Genomic DNA, 21,983 nt, shown 5'->3' on the forward strand with positions numbered 1-21,983 from the left:
AACTGATCAGCAGTAGCCTGGATTTTTACCCGTATCGAGCATACCTGGAAAATCTCTTGATGTACGGAATAGAGGCAAAGAACACTCATCTGCATGTCTGCATGGAAAAAAAACTCGACCAGACAGAGAAGTTTAACATCTTAGACCACAAAAATAAGAGGTGTATAGCCCGTAAAGAGAAAATTGCTGAAATCTGTAGTTTAGAACTGATGGATCGTTTGCATTTGGACATGTGGTAGCAAGACAAGTATTTGCTGAACGGTGTGAATGTTCGCCTGAGACTCAATCGCAGCAGTGCCACGTTCCACTTGTTGACTAATGCTGCTGCTTCCAATTGCAAAAACTGCATCAAAGAAGCCAGACTCTACGTACGACGCGTGGAAGTGTTACCTAAAGTGGGAAACGACATCAGTCACACTTTGAGCAGAACGACCGCCAGGTATCAGATACAACGCGTGGAAGTGAAAACGTTCGCCGTTCCCGCGAACCATCATTCCATGTTCGAAGATCATCTGTTCCAATGACAGTTACCCAAGCGTTTAGTCCTTAGTATAGTGAGCAATTCAGCCTTCAACTGAGCCTCCGATGAAAATCTTTTAACTTTGATTACTTCAAGGTGAAGAAAACCGAAGTCAGTCACGATGGCAAGACCTTGTGTAGCAGACCTTTTGAACCTATCTTTGCCCAGAAGAGTTAGTAGAGATCGTACATATCCCTGTATGAACCTACCGGACAGTTAGGGACAAACATCATTCACGGTATTACATATAAAGATTATACAGGAGTCTACGCTTTGTGGGCTTTTGATTTCACTCCAAACCACGGTAGCGATGAGAAACATTTCCACCCTATAAAATAAGGTCAGATTCATGTGGAACTTCAGTTTGAAGAAACGCTGAAAGAGACAGTGAACGTCATCATGTATGCCGAATGCGATCATGCGACTGTAATCGACAGTTTGAGAGAAGCCATTATAGACTATTAGAAGCGATGGAAGACTAATCCCTCTTTGAATAGTGGAGAATCTTTGAAAATGGTATGGGAGAATATCGTGGAAGTAGAGCCCATGACAACATGAAAAGGACACAGTGATGCAGTCCAGATGGCCAGAACAAGAACAACATTTAGTCTCCTGTTTTGCCAAATACCTGGCAGACAAAATTACGTAATTCATCAAGAAAGATTCTTGTGAATGTCCAAACGATCATCCCAGTCAAATTCAACAAAATAAATGTCTGATGCCGGGTCAAGAAGAAAAACTGGACGAGTATCTGGACGAAGCTTGGGGTCTCATCTCGGAAGAAGCCGTGTTGCATCAGTGGTATAAAGACTTGCGTGATCATTCTTCTCCTCCACTGATGACTCTAATGATGCATCACATCGAAACTATAATGGCTCAGAGTGCAGAGACGAAGCGAAGAAACGGTTACTTGTCAGACATTTGCAAGCAAAAAGTCAGGATTGAATCAATAACTTATCATTACCTGTGAAGAAAAAACAAACAACAACACAACACAAAAAATGAATACCCGGGAACTTTATTACCTTTTGAACCACACTTCGTACACTGCTTCTTGGAATCCTGTCGTGTGTGCTAAAGATGAACTTTCTCATCGCAAACCTCAAGGCCATCAAGCTTATGTCATAAACAGTGACGATTGTAGTCTCCCAGGAACCCACTGGGTAGCCGTCTGCTTTCCTGAAGAAGGTTGTGTGGAGTATTTTAATTCGTATGGATTGCCACCTTTGGAAAACGATATCATCGACTTTATGAGAAGAAATGCCCAGATGACACGATTCATTATTGTGCAATTACAAGGCACAGATTCCATGGTGTGTGGACAATATTGTGTTTTCTTCATCAACGCAGTCTTAAATATTCTTTAGAACATTTAGTAACTGATTTTGATCGCCAGTCTTCTATAAATGATGACAAAGTAGATCGATGGTTTTATGACCATTATGGTTATCTGTTGTCTTTAGCTAGGAGACGTAGTGTTCATCAATGGCCCAATGACTTCTATTCCTGGAAGTCTAACTTCACTTCACAAAATTGTCAACCTTGTCCAAAATAGATTATTATTTGAAAACTTTTTGTTTGATTGTTTTAAATAATGTCAATTGTTGGTTGTTATTTATTTGAATATAAATCCCTCGCCCTCAAATCAAACTATCGTAGCGTTCCGACTGAAAACAGTGCAGAGATGTTTTATATCGCGTCCGCGCTTGAACCATATAAAGTGGGGTAGTCTCAAGTCTACCCATCCATTGTTGACTCATCCTCCTATGAAGGTGTGCTCAAGACTAGCCAAGCTGAACGAAGATTACGTGAATTTACATCGTGTGAGGCAAAGCCTGATACCGAAGCCTGAGGAGATAAAGAATGTCAGAATGTTGAATGTAACTGAAGACATGATAGAAGAGCTATTCAGAGAGGAAATCAGGAACGAAGAGGAAGAATGGACGGAAAAGTACAGACTTCAAAGGCAGATCGAGCAACGACAACAGCAGCAATAGCAGCATCAGGAACCAGACAGAGGTTTTCTCGACTGCCGTGTAGACACGAAAGAGTTCTTCTCTTTTCGAAGAAGCAGACCCTATCATGTGGGTAAAAACTCTTACCAGACGGAGGCGCAATCTTAGATCATAAAAGATTGCCATAACTCATCGTCCACAAAAACAGCCCTTTTCAGGGCTACCCATCACTCTAGAAAAGAGATAATAACTAAATTGCCAATGGTACGTTAGTAAGTTTTACAAAAACTTCGTTTGTTTGACTTTATTTGAAGTATGTCTATCAGCATTTCGTTTCCGTAGTTTGTTACAAATTAATCTGTATGTGATTGTGTTGTAGTTAGTGCTTGTAAGTGAAAAAGTGAGTGAGTGTTTCTTTTAGGTCTTTTAGGTTCGCGCGTTCCGTGTTTTGGAGGTGATCATTTGCACCTTGTACGTTTTGGTATAGGGGATGTTTTCCTTCACGTCCGTGCTTCACACATATAAAGGAAGCGTTCGTCAGTCTGGCTATTCATCTTTGATTCATCAACATTGAAGATTAGCAACAGAACAGCAACGTTACTGGAGCTCCAAATGCACCTGTAGTATGCCAGACGTTTATTAGATGAGAAAGCAATGGAGGCGATTCAGGAGGAAGCCAGGATAGAAGAGGAGGAAATGGAAAAGAAGAAGAAAGAAGAGGAGGAAATGGAAAAGAAGAAGAAAGAAGAAAGGAAAAGAAAAGAACAATGTTGCCTTACCTTATCACGAGACATACATGTGATGTCAAACCTACAGTGACGAAACTGCCACTACAACGTCAAACACAGTCACAGCCACAACAACGTCAGCCCCAATCAATACCACCACCAAGAGTCGTTGTCACCCAGACTGAGAACTGGGAGGAGTAGGAGAGACAGCGACAATAATGGGAACCTCAGCACCAGCGACAACATTCGCAGGCACACCGCAGAGTTGTGAGGGAAAGCATTTTCAGGATCCCTCAAACAGAAGATTCCCGCTCTTTGGTCCCAACTGAGGTCAGCCCATTGCTACGTTGTTACCCATCTTCAGTCGTGTGACGTTACCTTACCTGTAATGTATTTTCCCATTGTCCCAGGGACAGGCCCAGTACTTTTTGTCCCTCTATAGACCCAACCCTATTAAAATTCCCTATCCTAAATTCCCATTTTCCCTAGACTGGCCCACGATGATAAATTTCCCATTGTTCCCAGAGTGCCGGGAACCTGTTTTTAATGGTAAGTAATATTGTCCCTAGGGTGCCCCATTATACTACTACTGTGTTATACTTTGTTTATTATGTTATGTATTATGGGCCGAAGACCTGAACTACTGAATAAACATTATGTTCTGTTATTTTCTGTTCTAAAGAAAACGATTACTACTACTGCTACTACTACTAATGATGATGATGATGATGATGATGATGATGATGATGATGATGATTGTTTTAGTTTCTACTGTATAAAAGCATTAACGATTTCATCCATCTCTAACATACTCTGTTTGTATAAATATGTCCTAATTTATTAACACATTTGAGTTAGTATGTAATGATATTGCTTTTGATGCTACTGGAAAGCTTCTATCGCTTGGAGTGTAGACTGGATATGACAAACAGTTTAAGGTAAAACAGCCATTCAATATATTCCTCATGTATAGCATGTTTTTGTTTGCTTCTTTTTATTGGGGGTGAGTGAATGGGTGGGTGGTTGTTAGGACTGGTGTATAATGTATGCATATTGTGATGTCATTCTGAATGCATTCATGTAGCCCAGGCCATGGCCAGAACGATCAAGAAGGAACAGCCAAAGCAACTTACGAAAAGAAAATAGCTGCATTGCAGGCAGAGGTACAGCAATTAAGAGCTGAAAATGATCGATTGCTCGCCATGTAAGTAGTTTCGTATATTTTAATGATATAATAGATTACAACAAGTCTTGCTTGTAAAATGTTGAATAAGTGTAAATACAACGCAATTTAAAAAGCAGTTTTACTGTTTGCAAATGTGTGTAGTTCTAACTTTATTATGTGCTCATCCAACTAGACTGCTTTGTTTGTTTCAGCTCCTCTGCAAACTTAAAGAGATCTGAGAATTTGAAAAAAGATTACGAAAGAAAAATACAAAGTTTGGAAGTAAATATTAAACGACTAGAAGAAGAAAACCACAACTTGTTCACAAGGTAAACTATTAGGGTTTGTATCCCATGCATTAAAAATGTAACTAATCAATATTGCATGAAGACGAAATAGCAAGATATAAGTATCTTAAACGGTTCCAATTATTTCTACAGAATGTTTATGTATAAGCGTTTATTATACCCCAAGTTTAAGAAAACGAGTCAGTAACGTCTTTCCGTCCAAGTTTACATAACAGAAAATTATATGTAAGGGACTAGGGGAGAGGCCAGGTAAAAATGTATCACCTACTGACAAGCAGGATAGGTCTAATTTATTATATGATGCAGTGTGAAGAAAGGAGACCGTGTTTCTTAGACAATTATTGAGATTTTGGACACTACGTCTATGGTGTAAAATAATTAAGGCAAAACATTAACTATGTAATTGAAACAATCGATCATTAATGGGTTTAAAATGCTGATAGATTCTATATATAGTTATGTTTGTTATAATAATTTCAATAATAATAATAATAATAATAATAATAATAATACTTCAAAACATCTTGGCGAATTTTAAATTCTAGTGAATACATTATAGAAACTTGAAAAGACTTTTAAATTTGCATCGAGGAATTAGGTTGCATCGTGTCCAGATCTTTTTCAAAATGTATGACGTCCTTGTAGGCAATGCAAATTATGTATTTCTGGAATCCTATTCATTTGTAACTGAAAGATATATCGTCTGGTGCTACACTTATAAATCTGAAAAACGGTTTTCTCAGACATTACCTAATCTGTCCATTTTAATTATAACATCATGTTTATGTTATTGCTTCAATACTTTGGTCGGAGTACCACGTTTGTATCACTCTCCTTCCGATTGTCGCAATTATTGGTATTGATATAGGACCTCCTTGTAGGTCCTCACTTTATACGCATGTTTTTGTCTTGCTTCATTCCACTCTTAATTACTGATTACAATCTTTGTAATAAAGGTTAAGTAAGACTAGTACAGTTAGGCTCACTGACATCAACTCAAAGATCGCAGACTTGAGCGATCCCAATAGACCTTCACAGCTAGTGGAGCAATTCTCTGAGCTCTATGACAGTGAGTGGACTGATGCCTTCGAATATCTTTCCCAAGTTAAAGGTCTGGAGAATGCAACGACAGTGAGGAAACTGTTGAACATATTACAGGTACGAATACTAATTGACAATCATCTAGATTTTACATTAATTAACCGGTGATCAGTTTCAATAAAATATGTTTAATGGAGTAATTGTAAAGGACCGAAACGTCATTCACTATTTAGAAATATGTTGATACAATAAACATTATAGCGAACACTGGTTGTGAGAATTAATATTTTTCAAATGATAGGTAGTATAAGATATTCCCTTCAAATAATAGATGATATGCATATTAACGCAGGCACATTTTCGTTCTATCCCCACTGAGGCAGATCCTCTTACCAGTCTAACTACATGCATACTGAAGTCACAAGCAGACCTGACCCATTATTACCGGATTATGACAGTTAAACTACAACAACACGAAAAGAAACCAAACACAGCTTTGAACACGCTTTGTTTATTATTAATACAGCCATTGTCAGCCATCTGAAAGTGTATTGAACCGCGTAGCTCTGGAACGTTAAAAGCACTCTAGGAAATGAAAGTTGTCTGCCAACTTGAGAATTATTTCCAACAAACACAGGCTTCCATCTACTTAATGGTCTAAATAACGCATGTTCTTCGTATTCTAATCATACATTTTCCTGAGTACAATATTCCACTTCTATTGTATGTAATATGTTCTTTCCAGATAATTTACAATGTTTGCTTGGAATCCAGAAGGAAACCAACAGAGCATCTACATGAAGCAATTCTGTCTTATCTAGGATTATCTGATGAGGTAAAAACAAATTGAAGCATTATAAATAAACCCACGTCTTTGCGTCCTGATAAACTGCTTACAAAAACTGAAGTACAAGCTTTGTTGAATTCCTTATTAAGATTTATGACGATTACTTTAAGCATTTTACATTGGACTGTTATGTTAAATTGAAATACAGCACACCCTATAAATTCAATAATCCTTCATTAGATTTCGAGAGGCTTGAAATGGGTTTGGTAAATATGACTCTCAGCATTTGTATTATTTCATTGTCAGTTTAATAACTTCCTTGTTTTCAGATCGCATAAAAGTGAATAGAGATAATACAAACAGCACACCAGTGACAGGCATAATTTTATATGACGCGTAAATGCCTCTATTTTTCTACATGAAATGTAAATTCCGCTTATGAAATATTTTTTGTTCCAGGACAAAGACATACTAGTAATCAAGAAAACAGAAAACAAACTGCGAAGATACGGAGCAAAAGAGTTTGAAGTTCTTCTTGGTCATGTTACAAAGGTTATAACTTAAAATAGTTTCAGTTCAGCAACCTAATAATATAATATGTATATGAATACTGTTTGAGATTAGTTTGCAAGGGAAGTTATCTCTTTGCAATCAGTGATTTTATTAATTCCCTAAACAAAACTGCGAAACTATTTCACGTTTTCCAAGCGGCATTGCATGTCGTAAAATGTGTCGATTTGAATCTGCCAAAGTTATTATTTTTTCATTTGTTGTTAGGTTATAAAGTCGTACAGGCTTATTTGTCATCTACAGGTAAGAATTTGTTTTGGAGGGTGGGGTGGGTCTTGATTTGTCTAATCTATCATCTTATGCAATATACGACGGGTATTGCTTAACTAAATCTGGTGTAAAATAGAAAGTTTAATATAAACTGATTAGTCAAATAATACAAATGAATTCAATTTTGTGGCCAATTATGCTAGATGGAATATACATATTTCTTTAACATTTAAAGTTTGCAGATCAAATGAATTTCGACGAAAACCATATACAATAACTTGTAGTGTAACAAGAAATTGAATGGAATCATGCAACCTGTCGACTACATGAAAGCTGTATATACAATACACTTTTAAAGGAAATTGTATGATGTTTTTACACAACTGCCTTCTAGCGTTTGTAATTTAAAGTAGGAGACCTCATCGAGAAACAAAAATGTCTAGATAAATCTTACAATAACTGCAAATCTTAAGAGGAGATATGGTTTAATAAATAATAAAAGTTAATATTTACGCAAATGCCGTAATAAGAAGAAGACAAGCTAGGTACGAAATATATTTAAATATTTATGTATAAGGTACTTCCACTTTATCTAGACTTTGACGGAATATTAACGATGGCAATACATCTTTAAATATCTGCGAATCAATCCTTGCTAGGTAGCATATAAATAATTGCCATTAATAAGAGTTTTGTCTGCTGATAGTTTATTTTCATCTGCAAGCACTTAAGCAGAGACAGATAACTATTATACAATGGAAAATATAGGTAAGGTCATTTTCCATATTTCTACTATTGCAACGGTTATTGTTATCGAATGATTAGCTTTGCTGTACAATATTTACATTTTTGTTCCCACCATATCCATTTATAACTAGTAAGCGCCACCATTACTGATGTAAAGCAGAAATTGTAATTTAAATGTTCAGTTTTATAAAGCATTTCTTCTCTTCCAAATAGGATATAAGAGAGCAATTGAATAATCTGCTTGAGGGCAACGTCGATGAACCTCTTTACATATATGCTCAGAAATGTATTCGTGTATGCTGGTTCATGTGTATAACGGACCCTCCGATGTATCTCGATTTCGGAGAAAACCAAATGGAAGTGACACAAGGTGATGTTGCAAACGATCTTCTTTTACGTTTCGATGCAGCCAGGTTTGTAAGCTACTCAGATGAAGGCATGTTTATGGAATTTGTTGTGTGGCCTGCATTATATTTATACAATGATGGACCACTCATGAAAAAAGGAATTGCACAGGGATCCAATAGGAATCCAGAGGCAGCGTAATCAACTGTTGATCATTTAAGAGAAACTCTAAAACAATGCTGATAAAATGCTATAAATGTAGATGAAACAATGGTGATAACCCTGATAGTGATATTAAAAATATCAAGCAAGTCATCGAACTCATTGTGCTAAAACTGCAGCAGAGCGGACAGGTAATATAAACACCTGAATTTAAGTCCCACTTACTTTAATCTACAAATGCGTATTCGTAGGACAATAAAAAGGAAAATATTAAATTTTCCATGAAAATGAAAGGGTTGCTGGATTGTCGAATTGAAAGGAACAGTCAAAGTATATAAAACCAATGAACAAAAAAATAGATCTCACAAATATACATACACATACCGATTCTGATGAACTGGCTACAAAAGTGATGACGAATATAAGGAAACAGAGAATCATACAAAAGGAACAAATGAAGATAAAAGCTAGATAAATTTCCTGTGTTAAACATGTTCCTTGAAGACGGTATCAGATGCTATACCTAAATTCATGTCGATATATTATCGGAAACAAGTAAGTTGACTACTATCTAAGCCGGGTAACTATATATTCTCACTGAGAGAGAGAGAGAGAGAGAGAGAGAGAGAGAGAGAGAGAATATTGTGGATTTAGATAAATAGAATATAAAATGTGGTTAACATAATGTCCTTGACTCAGGCAAAGATAATAATTCTTAAAGGTATTCATATTATCCATATTCATAGAAGAAATATTTATACAAATATTAGTTGTTTACAGAATGCGAAGGAACGATTCAGATCAAGTAGAAAAGGAACTTGATTTTGGAAAAGGTCAAATCCAACATTCGATTTTATATAGCATATAATGAAATAAGAAGCATAAATGGAGAACTAACTAACAGACAATGCGAATCAAATATACGTAACACATCCATCTGGCAATTTTTGCTCTGGCTAATTCTGGCTAATTAGGCAAGTGTGTGTTGGTCAGTTTGCAAAATAAATTTACGTCCATATAAGTAGTGTAGGAAGTTATATATCCCATAAATAATTGCCAAGTATTTGTCTCCGAGACAGAAAAATTGCCTTCTGCATTTGGCAACTTGCTTCTACCATATCCAACCAGAGATAATCCTCCATCATGTTCTTGCAATAGCACTGCCCCATAGTCGCTGTCAGAAGTCAATACATAAAAGTCCCTAGACACGTCTGGTAATTTCACCACCGCTTCCGACGTCATCCTGTTATTTAACGTTTGAAAGACATGTTCATTTCGCTCAGTAAAATAACGGTATTATTCTGTTAAATCTTTTCTATGTCCATTGTACTTCTTTCATTGTTTTTCGAATTCTTGATTGACTTCTGTCTACCTTTCCCGGTTATGCTCTGCAGGTTACATCTATTTTCATTTTGTTGGTTATGCAAACCACTTCTTCATAATAAACAGCTCTCAAGCGTTCAGATTCACTGTCTTTTACATGAACACCAATCGAACACTCAGCGTGTTTCTAACCCTGGATTGATAACTACACGCTGTCACTATCTGTATGATGCTGAGACACAAGTGATTATTTCTGTGATTCTAAATCAGCAAAATAAAATATCGAAGTAACATTAATGTCAATATAGTCTTCGTGTCAATAGTCGTATCATTCTTCCCCGAAATCTGGAAACATCAGAGTGCATTGTCTCATGCTTCATGTTTATTAGACTTACCTTGTATACAAGTATAAGGCCAGTGTCAATGCCTAGATGAGAGAGAGAGAGAGAGAGAGAGAGAGAGTTGCACATTAAAAAGATCAAATACAAAAGGGTTGGTTGTAAATATCGTGGCTGTCAAGCAGAACATATTGCTCTTTACCCAACTTCTCTAGAACGTACTGCATTATTGTACTTAAATATTGGCCTCATAACTACACCAGCACTATTACTTCGAGGTACTTTATTAGTGTGCAATGAGTTAAATCTGAAAGATATACGCAGCGAAGCCGTTCGTCTTGCTAATGGTTGTTGTTGTAGGGTTTAACGCCATTTTTCAGCATACGATAGGCTATCCATGGCGGCCAGTATTAATGGTGGAGGAAGAACCCGGAAAAAACCGGAAAGAACCACCGACCCACGAGAAGCTACTGGCAAGCTTTCTCACATACCCACATTAGCCGAATCCGAGTCTCGAACGCACGCAGATAGAGGTGAGATTCTTGCTAATGGTAGTTGTATTAATGTTGTCTTTGCATTCATGCCATATGCTTGCTTGCTGAATGAAATAAAATGTATTCTACCAAGATATATATACATATATATATATATATATATATATATATATATATATATATATATATATATATATAGAGAGAGAGAGAGAGAGAGAGAGAGAGAGAGAGATAAAGAGGGGGGGCCAAGTGGCCGAGTGGTCTAAATCGCTCTCCGTTACGGATCACTGCCATCTCACCTCTGTCTGCGTGGGTTCGAGTCTCGGATTCAGCCAATGTGGGTATGTGAGAAAGCTTGCCAGTAGCTTCTCGTGGTTCGGTGATTCTTTCCGGGTTTTCCCGGGTTCTTCCTCCACCATTAATACTGGCCGCCATATATAGCCTATCGTGTGCTGAAAAATTGTGTTAAACCCTACAACAACAACAACAAGAGAGAGAGAGCTTTTATGTATACAATGTCAAACGCACGTTCACCTTCTCAGTTTGAGAAAAAATACTGATATCGTACAGCACGATGTGTGTGTGTATTAAAACTTACGGAACCGTTAGTATTACAATGATTAATCATAGGCCAATCATAACGCAACAACAACGATCTTAACGCACAGGCAACAACATATCTACGCACACTTGGCTGACGAAAGAGCCACGATGTTCGTGATTGATTTTCCTGCTTCATTCAAGCAAAGTCAATACTACTGTTGGTAATTATTTGCACAGAATGTCTGACAAAACCTCTAGTTTTGACCACTATATCCTGTATTAATACATTCTTTCAGATTTATCTTTGAAACGGACCACCAGTTCACACCCAAGCTGTTACATCTAATTTTAAAAAAGATTGTCGACTTCTGGAATTGATTTTGAGACCTGTACATAAATTAAATACTTGGTAAGAAACTCGATAAGATTTAAATTGATTCTGACAGTTGTCCTCCATGAACAACTGTATTTAAATTATAATGAGTGAACTTTATACACAAGGACGTATCCTTGTCCCTACTTTCTAATATATCCTCTGTACATTACGTTGTAATGAAATTCAAGTCATAATGAAATATAAGTGGAAATTGCGGCCCACAATGGAAACATTCATTGATATGACCTCAGAATGTAGTTTATTGTTGTTCATTTCGTCCTTGTATAACACATTTGATATATATCCGACTAATAACTTCAAAATGCTAAACACTTGAGAAGGCCAATCCATTTGAAGAGACAGGGCTTTATCGTACGTGTATCCATTGAAATGTATAATAATAAAATACAGAAACTGATACCTACTTTCCATTCACATTCAATAAAAAGTTTATATGCATCAATGCTTTTTTATTTTCTCGCTCAGTTTATAATTGCGTTATAATTTAAAACGGACTTAAAAACCTTTTTGCAAGTTGAAAATGACGCCAAGCAAAAGGTGGATAACTCTTACCTACTTCCATTTTGCTGCTTTAAAACACTTTTAAAGATCTGCTTCATTTATGTGAATTCATTTTTCATTACATATAATAAGACAAACAAACTTGATATCCAGGTAACATAAGCAATACCGTAGACCTTAAACTATTTTAGAATTAACAAATGAGAGAAGACAAGTCTTTATTTTGACGTGATGGGAGAGACAATACCAAATTTATAACACAACAAGTTATACAGTGTATACACTGCACACATCTCCTTGAATATTATTCAGAGCATGCTTTATGTTTGATTAATGATATAGTGGTAAACGGCGTATATACATGTGTTCAGTAAACATATCACCTAAGGCATCGACAAGTAAAACCAACGTTAGGCGGCACAGTTATTAATAACATTTATTTATAACCTTTTGATAGCCCAGTGTACATGTCAGTACTGTATGTGGGATGGATTCGTAGCTACTTAGTTTTGATATGATATGCATAATATATTTCACTAATTAAAGAAATGCGATTATTTTTCGAGAAACCATATCCATACGAAATCCACAAATTAAACAACTGTTACAGTATTAAAAAAAATCAGATAGTAATACATACGTTTATGTATGCAAATAAATATCGGGCCCCGGACGGCTGGGTGGCCTGAGGCGCATGCCTATACAGATTGCTCACATCTCATCTCTGTTCGCATGGGTTCATGTGTCGGGCTCTGCCAACGTGGGTATGTGAGAAGTTTGTAAATAGTTTCTGGTGTGTCGGTGTTCTTTCTGAGTTCTTTATCCAAACAATAAACTGGCAGACATTTATAGAGCCTATCATAATCTGAAAAGGACGTCCAACCAATAAAAACAACAACTACAACTACATGTATGAATACGATTTTCTTGATATTACAGTATTTATGTGTAATGTTGTCATTATGTTGCAAGCGAGGTTGACTATATGTCCACGAGTGGTAGCAAACAAATGTCTTATTTTTTTATAACAGATTAATAAAAAAACGTGAAGATTTTCAGACGGCTTTTGAACAACATATATCTTGTCAAGTTGTTTGCCCATTCGTTTATAATTTAATATGGTTTTCTAAGTCGACAAGTATTTAAGGTTTCTCTAAACATAAACAAATTGGACTTAGACAACTAATTCAACTCCAATAGACTGCAATGTTAATATTCGTCCAAGATATTGAACATTTTTGGTGAATTTGGCAAATCATAGTTACATTTTATCAATGATCTACCCAAGAGGAAACCTTTTTGCTATGAAAATGATACGCTGTGCGTTTCGTTTTGACAAATGTTACCATGTAGGTGCCCAATATAAAACTCCAGCCCTGGAACCCTCTCCGTTTACATCCAGTAGTACCTGTGCAACGACAGCGACTGATGCGTACAATTTACATTAAACAGGCTACTTATGAATATTACGTTTATTTATTTGTCATCTTTGTTTTCGTTCAGGTGTGTTTTTTTTGCAGCCAATTGTCGTCCATCATTCTTTACGAGATGCTTTTTAATATACACAAAACATAGATTAGTTTCGTAGTCTATAAAGTACTTAGCTGCCTGTGACGATTTGTCAGGACCATTCAAACGTAAGCGTCTTCTGTTCCCAGCACCAAGTTTGGTTCAGTTTCTCTTCACTTTATGTTTTACTTTGTTTTGCTTAATTATTTGATCAGTATGCGCAAGATATCGCTACAATTTTTTTAATGTAATCTCTTCTTCGACAATGATAAATGTGAATAAACTAATTTAAATCCGTAAAAATAAAAAGTATTCTTGGCAATAACTGTCTATATAAAATAGAAATTTCTGTAAGAAATGACATTTTAAAATTAATGTTAAACGTTTTGAAGAGAAGTATACCGATTATCAGAGCGTAATAATAAATTGATACTAATATTGCAACCTTTCTTTCGGATATATATTTGCGAAAACCGAAGATATGGTAGAAAAAGTATATGACCTATGCACGGAGCGGCAAGTTTATGGAATGTGTTTGTGTGGCCTGCAGTGTACCTGTGCATGGAAGGTCCAATCATGAAATAGGACTTGCACCAGAAATGAACTAATACATTGAATGAATGGAGTTCACGTGCGGAAGGAAGGCTGAAATCTTTAATTCCAATGCTTATGAATATGGTCAGGAAAGCAAATGAGAAAATAAAGGTGACAATTTAACCACCCCCACACCACGTACCCCTCAGCAAAATAAAAACACATATACAGAATGACGGATAATTAAGTCATTGTGCTAATTCTGTGGTATAGGAAACAAGTAGAGAAAATGCACAGGATGTCAGTCTTAATGGACATGAATTATATGAACAAAATATGGATTAGCTTCACGTTTGAATAATATAGAGGCCACAAACGTTCGACGACAAATACTGGTATAAGTAACTACCCATTGAAATAAATAAGTCAAACGAAGATCAAAAGATTGGAAGGAAAGATGACTCTGTAAAGAACAGGCCGTTAATGTGTGTCCGTTCGACTGCAACAGCAGACAGGCAATTGCATTCTTAGGAGACTTTGTTCGGGTTTAGAACATTAATGTTGTGTGAAAGCATTAAGCGATTTAACTGTTTAGTGCACACAGTTTAAAGATACGTTTTAACAGTATATAACTTTATATACAAATTAAATAAAACTCGATTCAAATATTTTAATAGACTGACGAGATATATAGACTATTACTTTTTCTAGTTTTTCCCATTCATTCCTGACAGTACCATTCTGACCATACCACGTACCAATGTGTCCCTGCCAATTTGAGCATACTGTTGTTTTCCATACAATTTTGACAATACCATTTCCTGCATCTACCATTTAGTATTTACCTTTAACTCCACGCCATTTTGTCCTCCGGCATTCTGTCCCGCCATCATTTTACCTCTGTGATCAGATATGAACGGGATTTGACACATTTGCAAAGATAAATAAAATCATGATAGATTAAAATAACAGTGGAGTCACTATTATCTGAATTCTTGCATGTTACGAGAGCACAAATGTTCAGAAGTGTCTACAAACCTAGCAGCGCCGTAGCCAGACAAACTCAGGTACCCTGTTCTGGAAGTCAGATCGTCAGTGAACAATGGCGTGTTATTATTAGAGACCGCGACTAGAATATAGATGAAACAATATCCACCGGAAACCAAAGTTAGAGACTGAACGCATCCAAAACCTATGCATTCAGTCACCCAAGCCAAGAGTGAAGTTGATAACGCAGAGCATAAACGTGAACGTGTCAACAATAATAATTTGAATATTCCTCGAGAGGTAATGGTTGAATTCAGTCAATAACGAAAGCAGCAGACCCCATTGGACAAAGGAATAGTGCAACAAATAAGAAACTTAATCTTATTCGCTCAGATCCTGTTAGAACCAGCCAATACTAAGAGCGGAAACCGGTGGATCCAGTGGAAATCTATGCTCAGAACCAAACAAAGAGCTAATTAAAGAATTCACTAAATTTCGAAAGAGATATTTGCGACTTTATCAAGCTTTTCAATACCTTTGAAAGTATGGAAATTATGCAAATTGGACAGCCCGATTGATGCTGCCCAAGTGAAACGACTATTAATCATGTACTTCATCTATTTTTGTAAATATGGCTGATACAGTGGACTTTTCTGGGTTTAAATGTTCACTTTTATGAAAAAAGATTTATACCTAAAATTTTTGCTCAATAGGTATCTGCCGTCAGGAGACAATATTTAAAATAACGATAGAGCTAATGTAAACATTTCATATCCTAAACCAACGTTTATAAAGTTAGTAATAAAACCACTGGAAGATTGTAAATTGACATAGTAACAAACTGCTAATACCTAAATTGATCTCAATTGTACGTTGCATGCTTTAAACATTTGTGTATTCATGCACAAAGCTACTCTAACCCTATGCTTAATATATCTCTGTCCACCATGCATTTGATACAAAAGAAAATAGAAAACATATTTCAAATTCCATAATGATCTTGTTAATGACGAACAGTAGACCTACTTGCATCCTGCCTCTGGATCATACTCGTCATATTATTCGACCATGTACATGACATATCTTTTATCTGAGCTCTTTTGGGGCAGTTGTTGATATCGTCTGTGGCAGTGACAACTTTTGGACTGTACCTACAAGGTAATATTCTCAAACAACATGAGTTATGTGAAAGAATGAAACTGATCGAAGAAGATTGTGAAACATTTCAGTTCGTTTGAAAATCAAATTTAACAGTTGATCGTTAAAATACACACCTAATACATTTATGAACACATTACAAAAGTAGACTTTGGCAGTCTTTACGAGAAGAGGCAATTACATCAGTAGCTACACAGGAATACCATACCGACACCTCCAGATATCGCACCATACAATTAAAGGTGTTATTGGAACAGCCATTAGAAAAAGTATATGACAGACCCCACCTCCACATTGTATCTTGAGTCGAACAATGTATCAGATCGTTAGGGTAAATAAGATTCCAACAAAGCACAATTGAATGTTTCGTTTAACAATCAACATCTGTTTAATTGATTTCACAATGAAAATAAAAATAACATCCATTTTAATTCGACCAGTTATTCTAGTGACTTATTTAAACTAATAATAGCTGTTTTTCAAACATAAATCCAAACGTCATGAAAATTGTAAACGTCTTTTCATTGTAATTTACTTTCAACAAAGCTAGTTGCAATGCAATTGAAAAGTTAAAAAAATTGTATATAAAGTGAAAGAAATGCAAGTTTCAATTGTAGTACTATCAATATTGCAACTCAAACGCAAAGAGCAAGCGAGGTCCATCTATTCAGGACAACATTATTGTTTTGTATGCTAATTTGCATTATGTGATTGAACTTTGTTCATAATTAAGGGTAGGAGATTGGGCTTATATGGCCGCTGTCATTTTTTGTAAACATGTTTACTTCAGTTGAAGTTCTAGATACTGCCTTGATTCGGATCTTAGAAGATTCTAGAAACTAACTTTGTTTACAGTTTGACGGAAAGTTCCATTAAGATAAAAGCGTATTTTTTTTCAGAAAGTGGTTATTTCAACACTACCCAAGTGGGGAGCTAAAAGGCTTGTTTACATCAGAAATATTAATTTCAATTAACATCTGTCGCTGAAGTGGTGTTATAGTCGTGTTCCGTTGAAATAAGTATTATAGTTGTATTCAGGTGTGCTTCAAAAGGATTTATTTATGTAAATTATTCAATGCAATTGCAAGTGCTCATTGATATGCTTGAATAAAACTATATTTTGGGAGTATTGTGAATTAATTTAGATATATTCTGGATTATATCACAGTCATACATTAGGAGTGTTACATCGGCACATTCCAGACTATTGGCTCATCAGCAGATTTAAAAATGGAATTCATTCGCAACACCACTTGAATTCGTTCGGAACACTCTCTACTTTCAGATTTTTTATATAAGATTTGGGATTATTTGGGATTTAGCTCACACTACTCTAAGTTCCTTTTATATTTTCGCTATGTATTGTAGGAAAAACATTATTGAATATTACATAGCTTGATAGCTTTCGCTCTTTTCTGGTACTTAGTGTAAGACCATGAGTCGTAAAAAGTAACATATTATGTTTAATATTAATCTTGTTATAACAATCTATCCTCTTGTACGGTATGCAAACGTGTGTATGATTTATTGTTTTATTGTAGCAAACTAATTTACTTAGCATGCTTAACTTGCGTTTAGTTCTATACAGCTTTTTGTACTAAAAACATTTGTCAATGTATATTGCTATCAACTTGATACAAAATTAATGTTCCTACTAGCTTGTTCATGTGTAAATCAGTGTTGTCAGAAAAAGGCATTATACTTAGAAAACTAATAATATAAACTACAAGCGTGAGGAGAAGATATATATTGCATGTTTGTTGCATACAGTTACAAGTTTTGGTACACCCAGAGAAGTTGAAAATAGCACTGACATGTCATGATCTTTACCTTTCGTGAGAATAAAATCGACGCGGTTGTTAATGTTGGTGTACTAGCTGTTGCTGAATCACCAGTAGTATTAGTGGTAATTGTAATAGTAGTAATGGAATTGCCACGGTTGTAGAAATTAGTCGTAATTCTTTACACGTTGACTTAATTTCATATTTTGCACCAGCTTACCGTCACCTACTATTGCTCTAACAAATATATTTTGCAAAACGGAATCTACTAACAATCGTCCTTTGTTCCTTTATTCTAAGATTAATCTGATTGTGACACGACAGCCTTATAACATAGTCTTAAAGTATTTCGGACAGGGACAGAGTACTACATGCAGTGACATAGGGTTATGTACCTTGCACGATACAAGGAAGGAAATTGGAGAATAGCCTGATCAATATGAAGTCGAGATTTCATTAGATAAAGCCACAGACGTGTGTCCTGTCGTCGTATTGTTTACAAAGTAAAACGAAGGAAAATATACAAGCATACAAGGTAAGATAACCCGATGTTTTGCCCTGTAAGGCATATATAGGTGGAACCTGTATTCTCAACGTTTCATACATAGGTAAATAGCCGGTTGATTGTCTGTGCATTATACGCTGTTGTATCTTTAGTTCGTTGATTCGGTATATTTGGTTGGAAAAAATACTCGATAAATGATCACTGAACATGTTAATGACACAAAATACCGCTACCGCAGTGTAACAGAAAATGTAGATGTGTCTAGTGTGTGTATGTGTATGTCTGTTTTGTTATTGGTATACTTGTACGTTGTAGCGAAAGGATTAATTTAGAGGATCAGTTTGCATATTCTCAAAATTATAATGACTTTCATGATAATACGCAACGGTAACTCTTTATTCAAAAGCTCTCAATTGACGTCAAAAGCTCGCGAATGTGTTTAAGTCTTTAACAAGCAAAACCCAGTGAACACATAAATCATGTATACTCAACAAGGTACAAGTAATAGTATTGAATGTGTATAGTATTGATTTTTCCAAACTGGAGTTAGGTCGCCGTTTAAAGTAAAACAAGAGTGCCATGTGATACGGTTTATACAAAATGTCAAAATGCTGTCCACAATTTCATAAACAGTTACAGAGATATCTGAACGTTAATATACCTGTTTAAAGTTTATCTACTATACAAATTATTTTGCGCCAGTTACCCTGATTTAACCCCATGTGTTGTCACTCGGGAAGCATTGCACTGCTGATTTTTCCATTGTCATATCATGGGGTCGCTGCACATGTATTGACAATAATAGCATGGTCATGTTGAGTAGTAAAGACAACTCAGAGCATTGTTGAAAGAATAAGGATTGTATATTCCGTGACCAAATGTATCACATGAACATAATAGCCAATATTAGAGTTGATATACACTTTAGAACTGTTTTACGTAGATTGCATTACTTTTGATTGAGACAAATAAACAAATAACGAAGAGCCTTATAAATATATATTTTCTCATCCCCTTCTCTCTATCTCTCTCTCTCTCTCTCTCTCTCTCTCTCTCTCTCTCTCTCTCTGTGTATCTTTGTTGCGTAGGAATATTTAGTAGCATCGTGTTTATTTTGTTACGTTGACTATTTCTAGTTTACGCCTGTTAGCATTTGTCGAAGCGATGATTAGACTGGAACGCCTATAAAATATACATAGCACACTATCATAAAGGTTGGTAAATTCCTCTTTATTAATTTAAGTATTCGATAACGACAACATTTCCATCTCTCAAAAACTATTACGGCAGTAGACATACACACAGAGAAACATCAGTCCTATAAATTACCAATTAAACCATTTCATTTTGCGATTTTGTTATTGATTAGTCTGAATGGGGAGGGGGTGGGGTAAGGCTAACATTCAGTCACAACATTCCCCTTTATTACTTTACCGATTCGAAAATGATAACATCTCCATTTCTCATACACTATTACACCAGTACACATACACACAGAAACATCTGTCCTATAAATTAATAATCAAACGTTTTGATTTTACGATTCTGTTATTGATTAGTCTAAAGGGATGGGATGAAGCTAACATTCAATCACAAGCATATAATTGCAACCACGAAACCAGTGAACCCACATTACACATGGTTAACACTGCTGCCATCATAAACAAAGTTATCTTTCATGCACAAACACAACTATGTATATTTGCCAATTCAATACAATTCGATCTACAAAATTTTTTAAAGTTTCAAGTGTTTGACAAAATCTTCAGTAACATTTATTCTGACTAATGAGACATTTTTTAAGTATCATAAATCGGGAACAGATGCCATTATGATTTCAATCTTTATCATGTTTTGCCTGTTTATGCAACAGAGAAATTGGACATTACGAGATAAATTGAGCCAGGGAATCACTTATTCGTACTTTTAAAAATATCACGGCAATTGTTTTCGTTTCGTATGGTATATTTTCCCTAATAATTTCAAATACACTCATTCTATTTAATAATGACACCGAGAGAATAATTTAACGTTTTTGTTTGTGAAATACCAAAAGAGTGATTTTGAGACGTAGTCTACTAAAATCCTTCTTTAGAAAACGAAGTTGTAAAGTTCTTAACATAATATTGAATCGAAACATTCCGGATGTATTCTGCAATAAGACTGACACAATTTCCAGTGATCACAAATAGTGCGACTGTTCGTGCGTTAATTGTAATAATTGTAAAACGACTAAGTGTTGGGTCTAAAGACGATTCGAAGCTAAGGCGGTATGAAATACTGGTTAGCCAATTAAGTCTCTTACGAACAGTGACAGGAAGTGTAGTGGTAAGGCGCAGAACAAAAACACGTTTGATCTTTTCGCTATATGAATAGCGACTTAATCGGTTCCGAAGCTAAGGAGAAATAAAATATTTTTCAGTGTAGAAATCAGTTACTGTTAGTGACGGATTGCTTTGTTCTTATGAAGTGTGGCAAAATAACGCCTATGCCCGTCTACATTGCCATTGCAGTGTCAACAATCTAATAACAGATTGTGAATTTGCAGTATTGTGTTGTGTACTGTAACATTTTTCTTGTCACACTAAATAGTGAACTGTAACATTATTGGTCCCCGTTCTGAAACTGACACGTTTTCTCACTTAGACATTTTGGCGTATACACACTCCCACAGGTAGATATAGAAGGGATACGCTACTTGGTGGCAGCTCTTTCAACTATTGAATTTTGTGGTTTGCATGAACTGGAGATGTCTTGTAAATTTGCAAGTGTATGTGTGTGTGTTTTTGAAAATGGCAAAAATCGGATAGAGACTCTTGTCGGGATAAATGTAATGTGGTGATTCTGTGTAAGTTTCAAAACTAAAGTCACATAGCTGTCTACTGTTTGTAGACATTTCGACTTTAGAAAATGTTACGTATAACAAGTAATTATCACAAACAGAAGTAGAAATATGGGAGTGACAGTTGTTATTAGGACAAATCGTGTAAACTTCATAACACCTGCCTTGTCTTGACGTTGGTCTTAGAAGAGATCATATTTGTAGCATCAGCAGGGTCAAGAGCAGATGGGGAGATGTCGACGCTGCTGTCGAATAAGTTATTTTAGAAATTCATTTACAACATTTCACAAATCAAATTAGGAAACACGGGTGTTCAATAAGGATTGATAGGCATCATGGTCAACGAGGTAGTAGAAATGGCAGGAGAAGACACCTTTGACGAGCAGTGTGGGTTTCTGGAGTGTGTATGCATCTTCTCTCTTGATGACAGGACCCACTTTTCTTCTTGAGACTTTGTTTCTGCTGGCAGTTTTGATATCAAAGGGTCTTCAGTACCCATGAGGTGTATGAGTAGCAACGTCATATGTATAATT

The 21,983-nt window shown here is 35.8% G+C and overlaps 2 protein-coding genes across 3 annotated transcripts in view; both read left to right on the forward strand.

Annotated features, from left to right (window-relative positions):
- Positions 1 to 10,614, forward strand: part of LOC149800348 (uncharacterized) — a 37,952-nt gene extending 27,338 nt beyond the window's left edge. For both annotated transcript variants that reach the window (XM_089959966.1, XM_089959965.1), the window contains exons 4-9: positions 4,288 to 4,407; positions 4,581 to 4,697; positions 5,633 to 5,834; positions 6,463 to 6,552; positions 6,964 to 7,056; positions 8,245 to 10,614. In XM_089959966.1, the coding sequence (XP_089816092.1) occupies positions 4,288 to 4,407; positions 4,581 to 4,697; positions 5,633 to 5,834; positions 6,463 to 6,552; positions 6,964 to 7,056; positions 8,245 to 8,577 (955 nt within the window). In that variant the 3' untranslated portion in view covers positions 8,578 to 10,614. The remainder of the gene's footprint in view (positions 1 to 4,287; positions 4,408 to 4,580; positions 4,698 to 5,632; positions 5,835 to 6,462; positions 6,553 to 6,963; positions 7,057 to 8,244) is intronic.
- A 7,870-nt stretch (positions 10,615 to 18,484) lies between these two features.
- Positions 18,485 to 21,983, forward strand: part of LOC149800349 (uncharacterized) — a 70,880-nt gene continuing 67,381 nt past the window's right edge. Inside the window, exon 1 of the mRNA XM_089958392.1 lies at positions 18,485 to 18,638. The gene's annotated coding sequence lies outside the window, so the exon portion shown is untranslated. The remainder of the gene's footprint in view (positions 18,639 to 21,983) is intronic.

Source organism: Sinohyriopsis cumingii, chromosome 5, assembly GCF_028554795.1.
Source record: "Sinohyriopsis cumingii isolate HCF-2022 chromosome 5, ASM2855479v2, whole genome shotgun sequence".
Lineage (NCBI taxonomy): Eukaryota > Metazoa > Mollusca > Bivalvia > Unionida > Unionidae > Sinohyriopsis > Sinohyriopsis cumingii.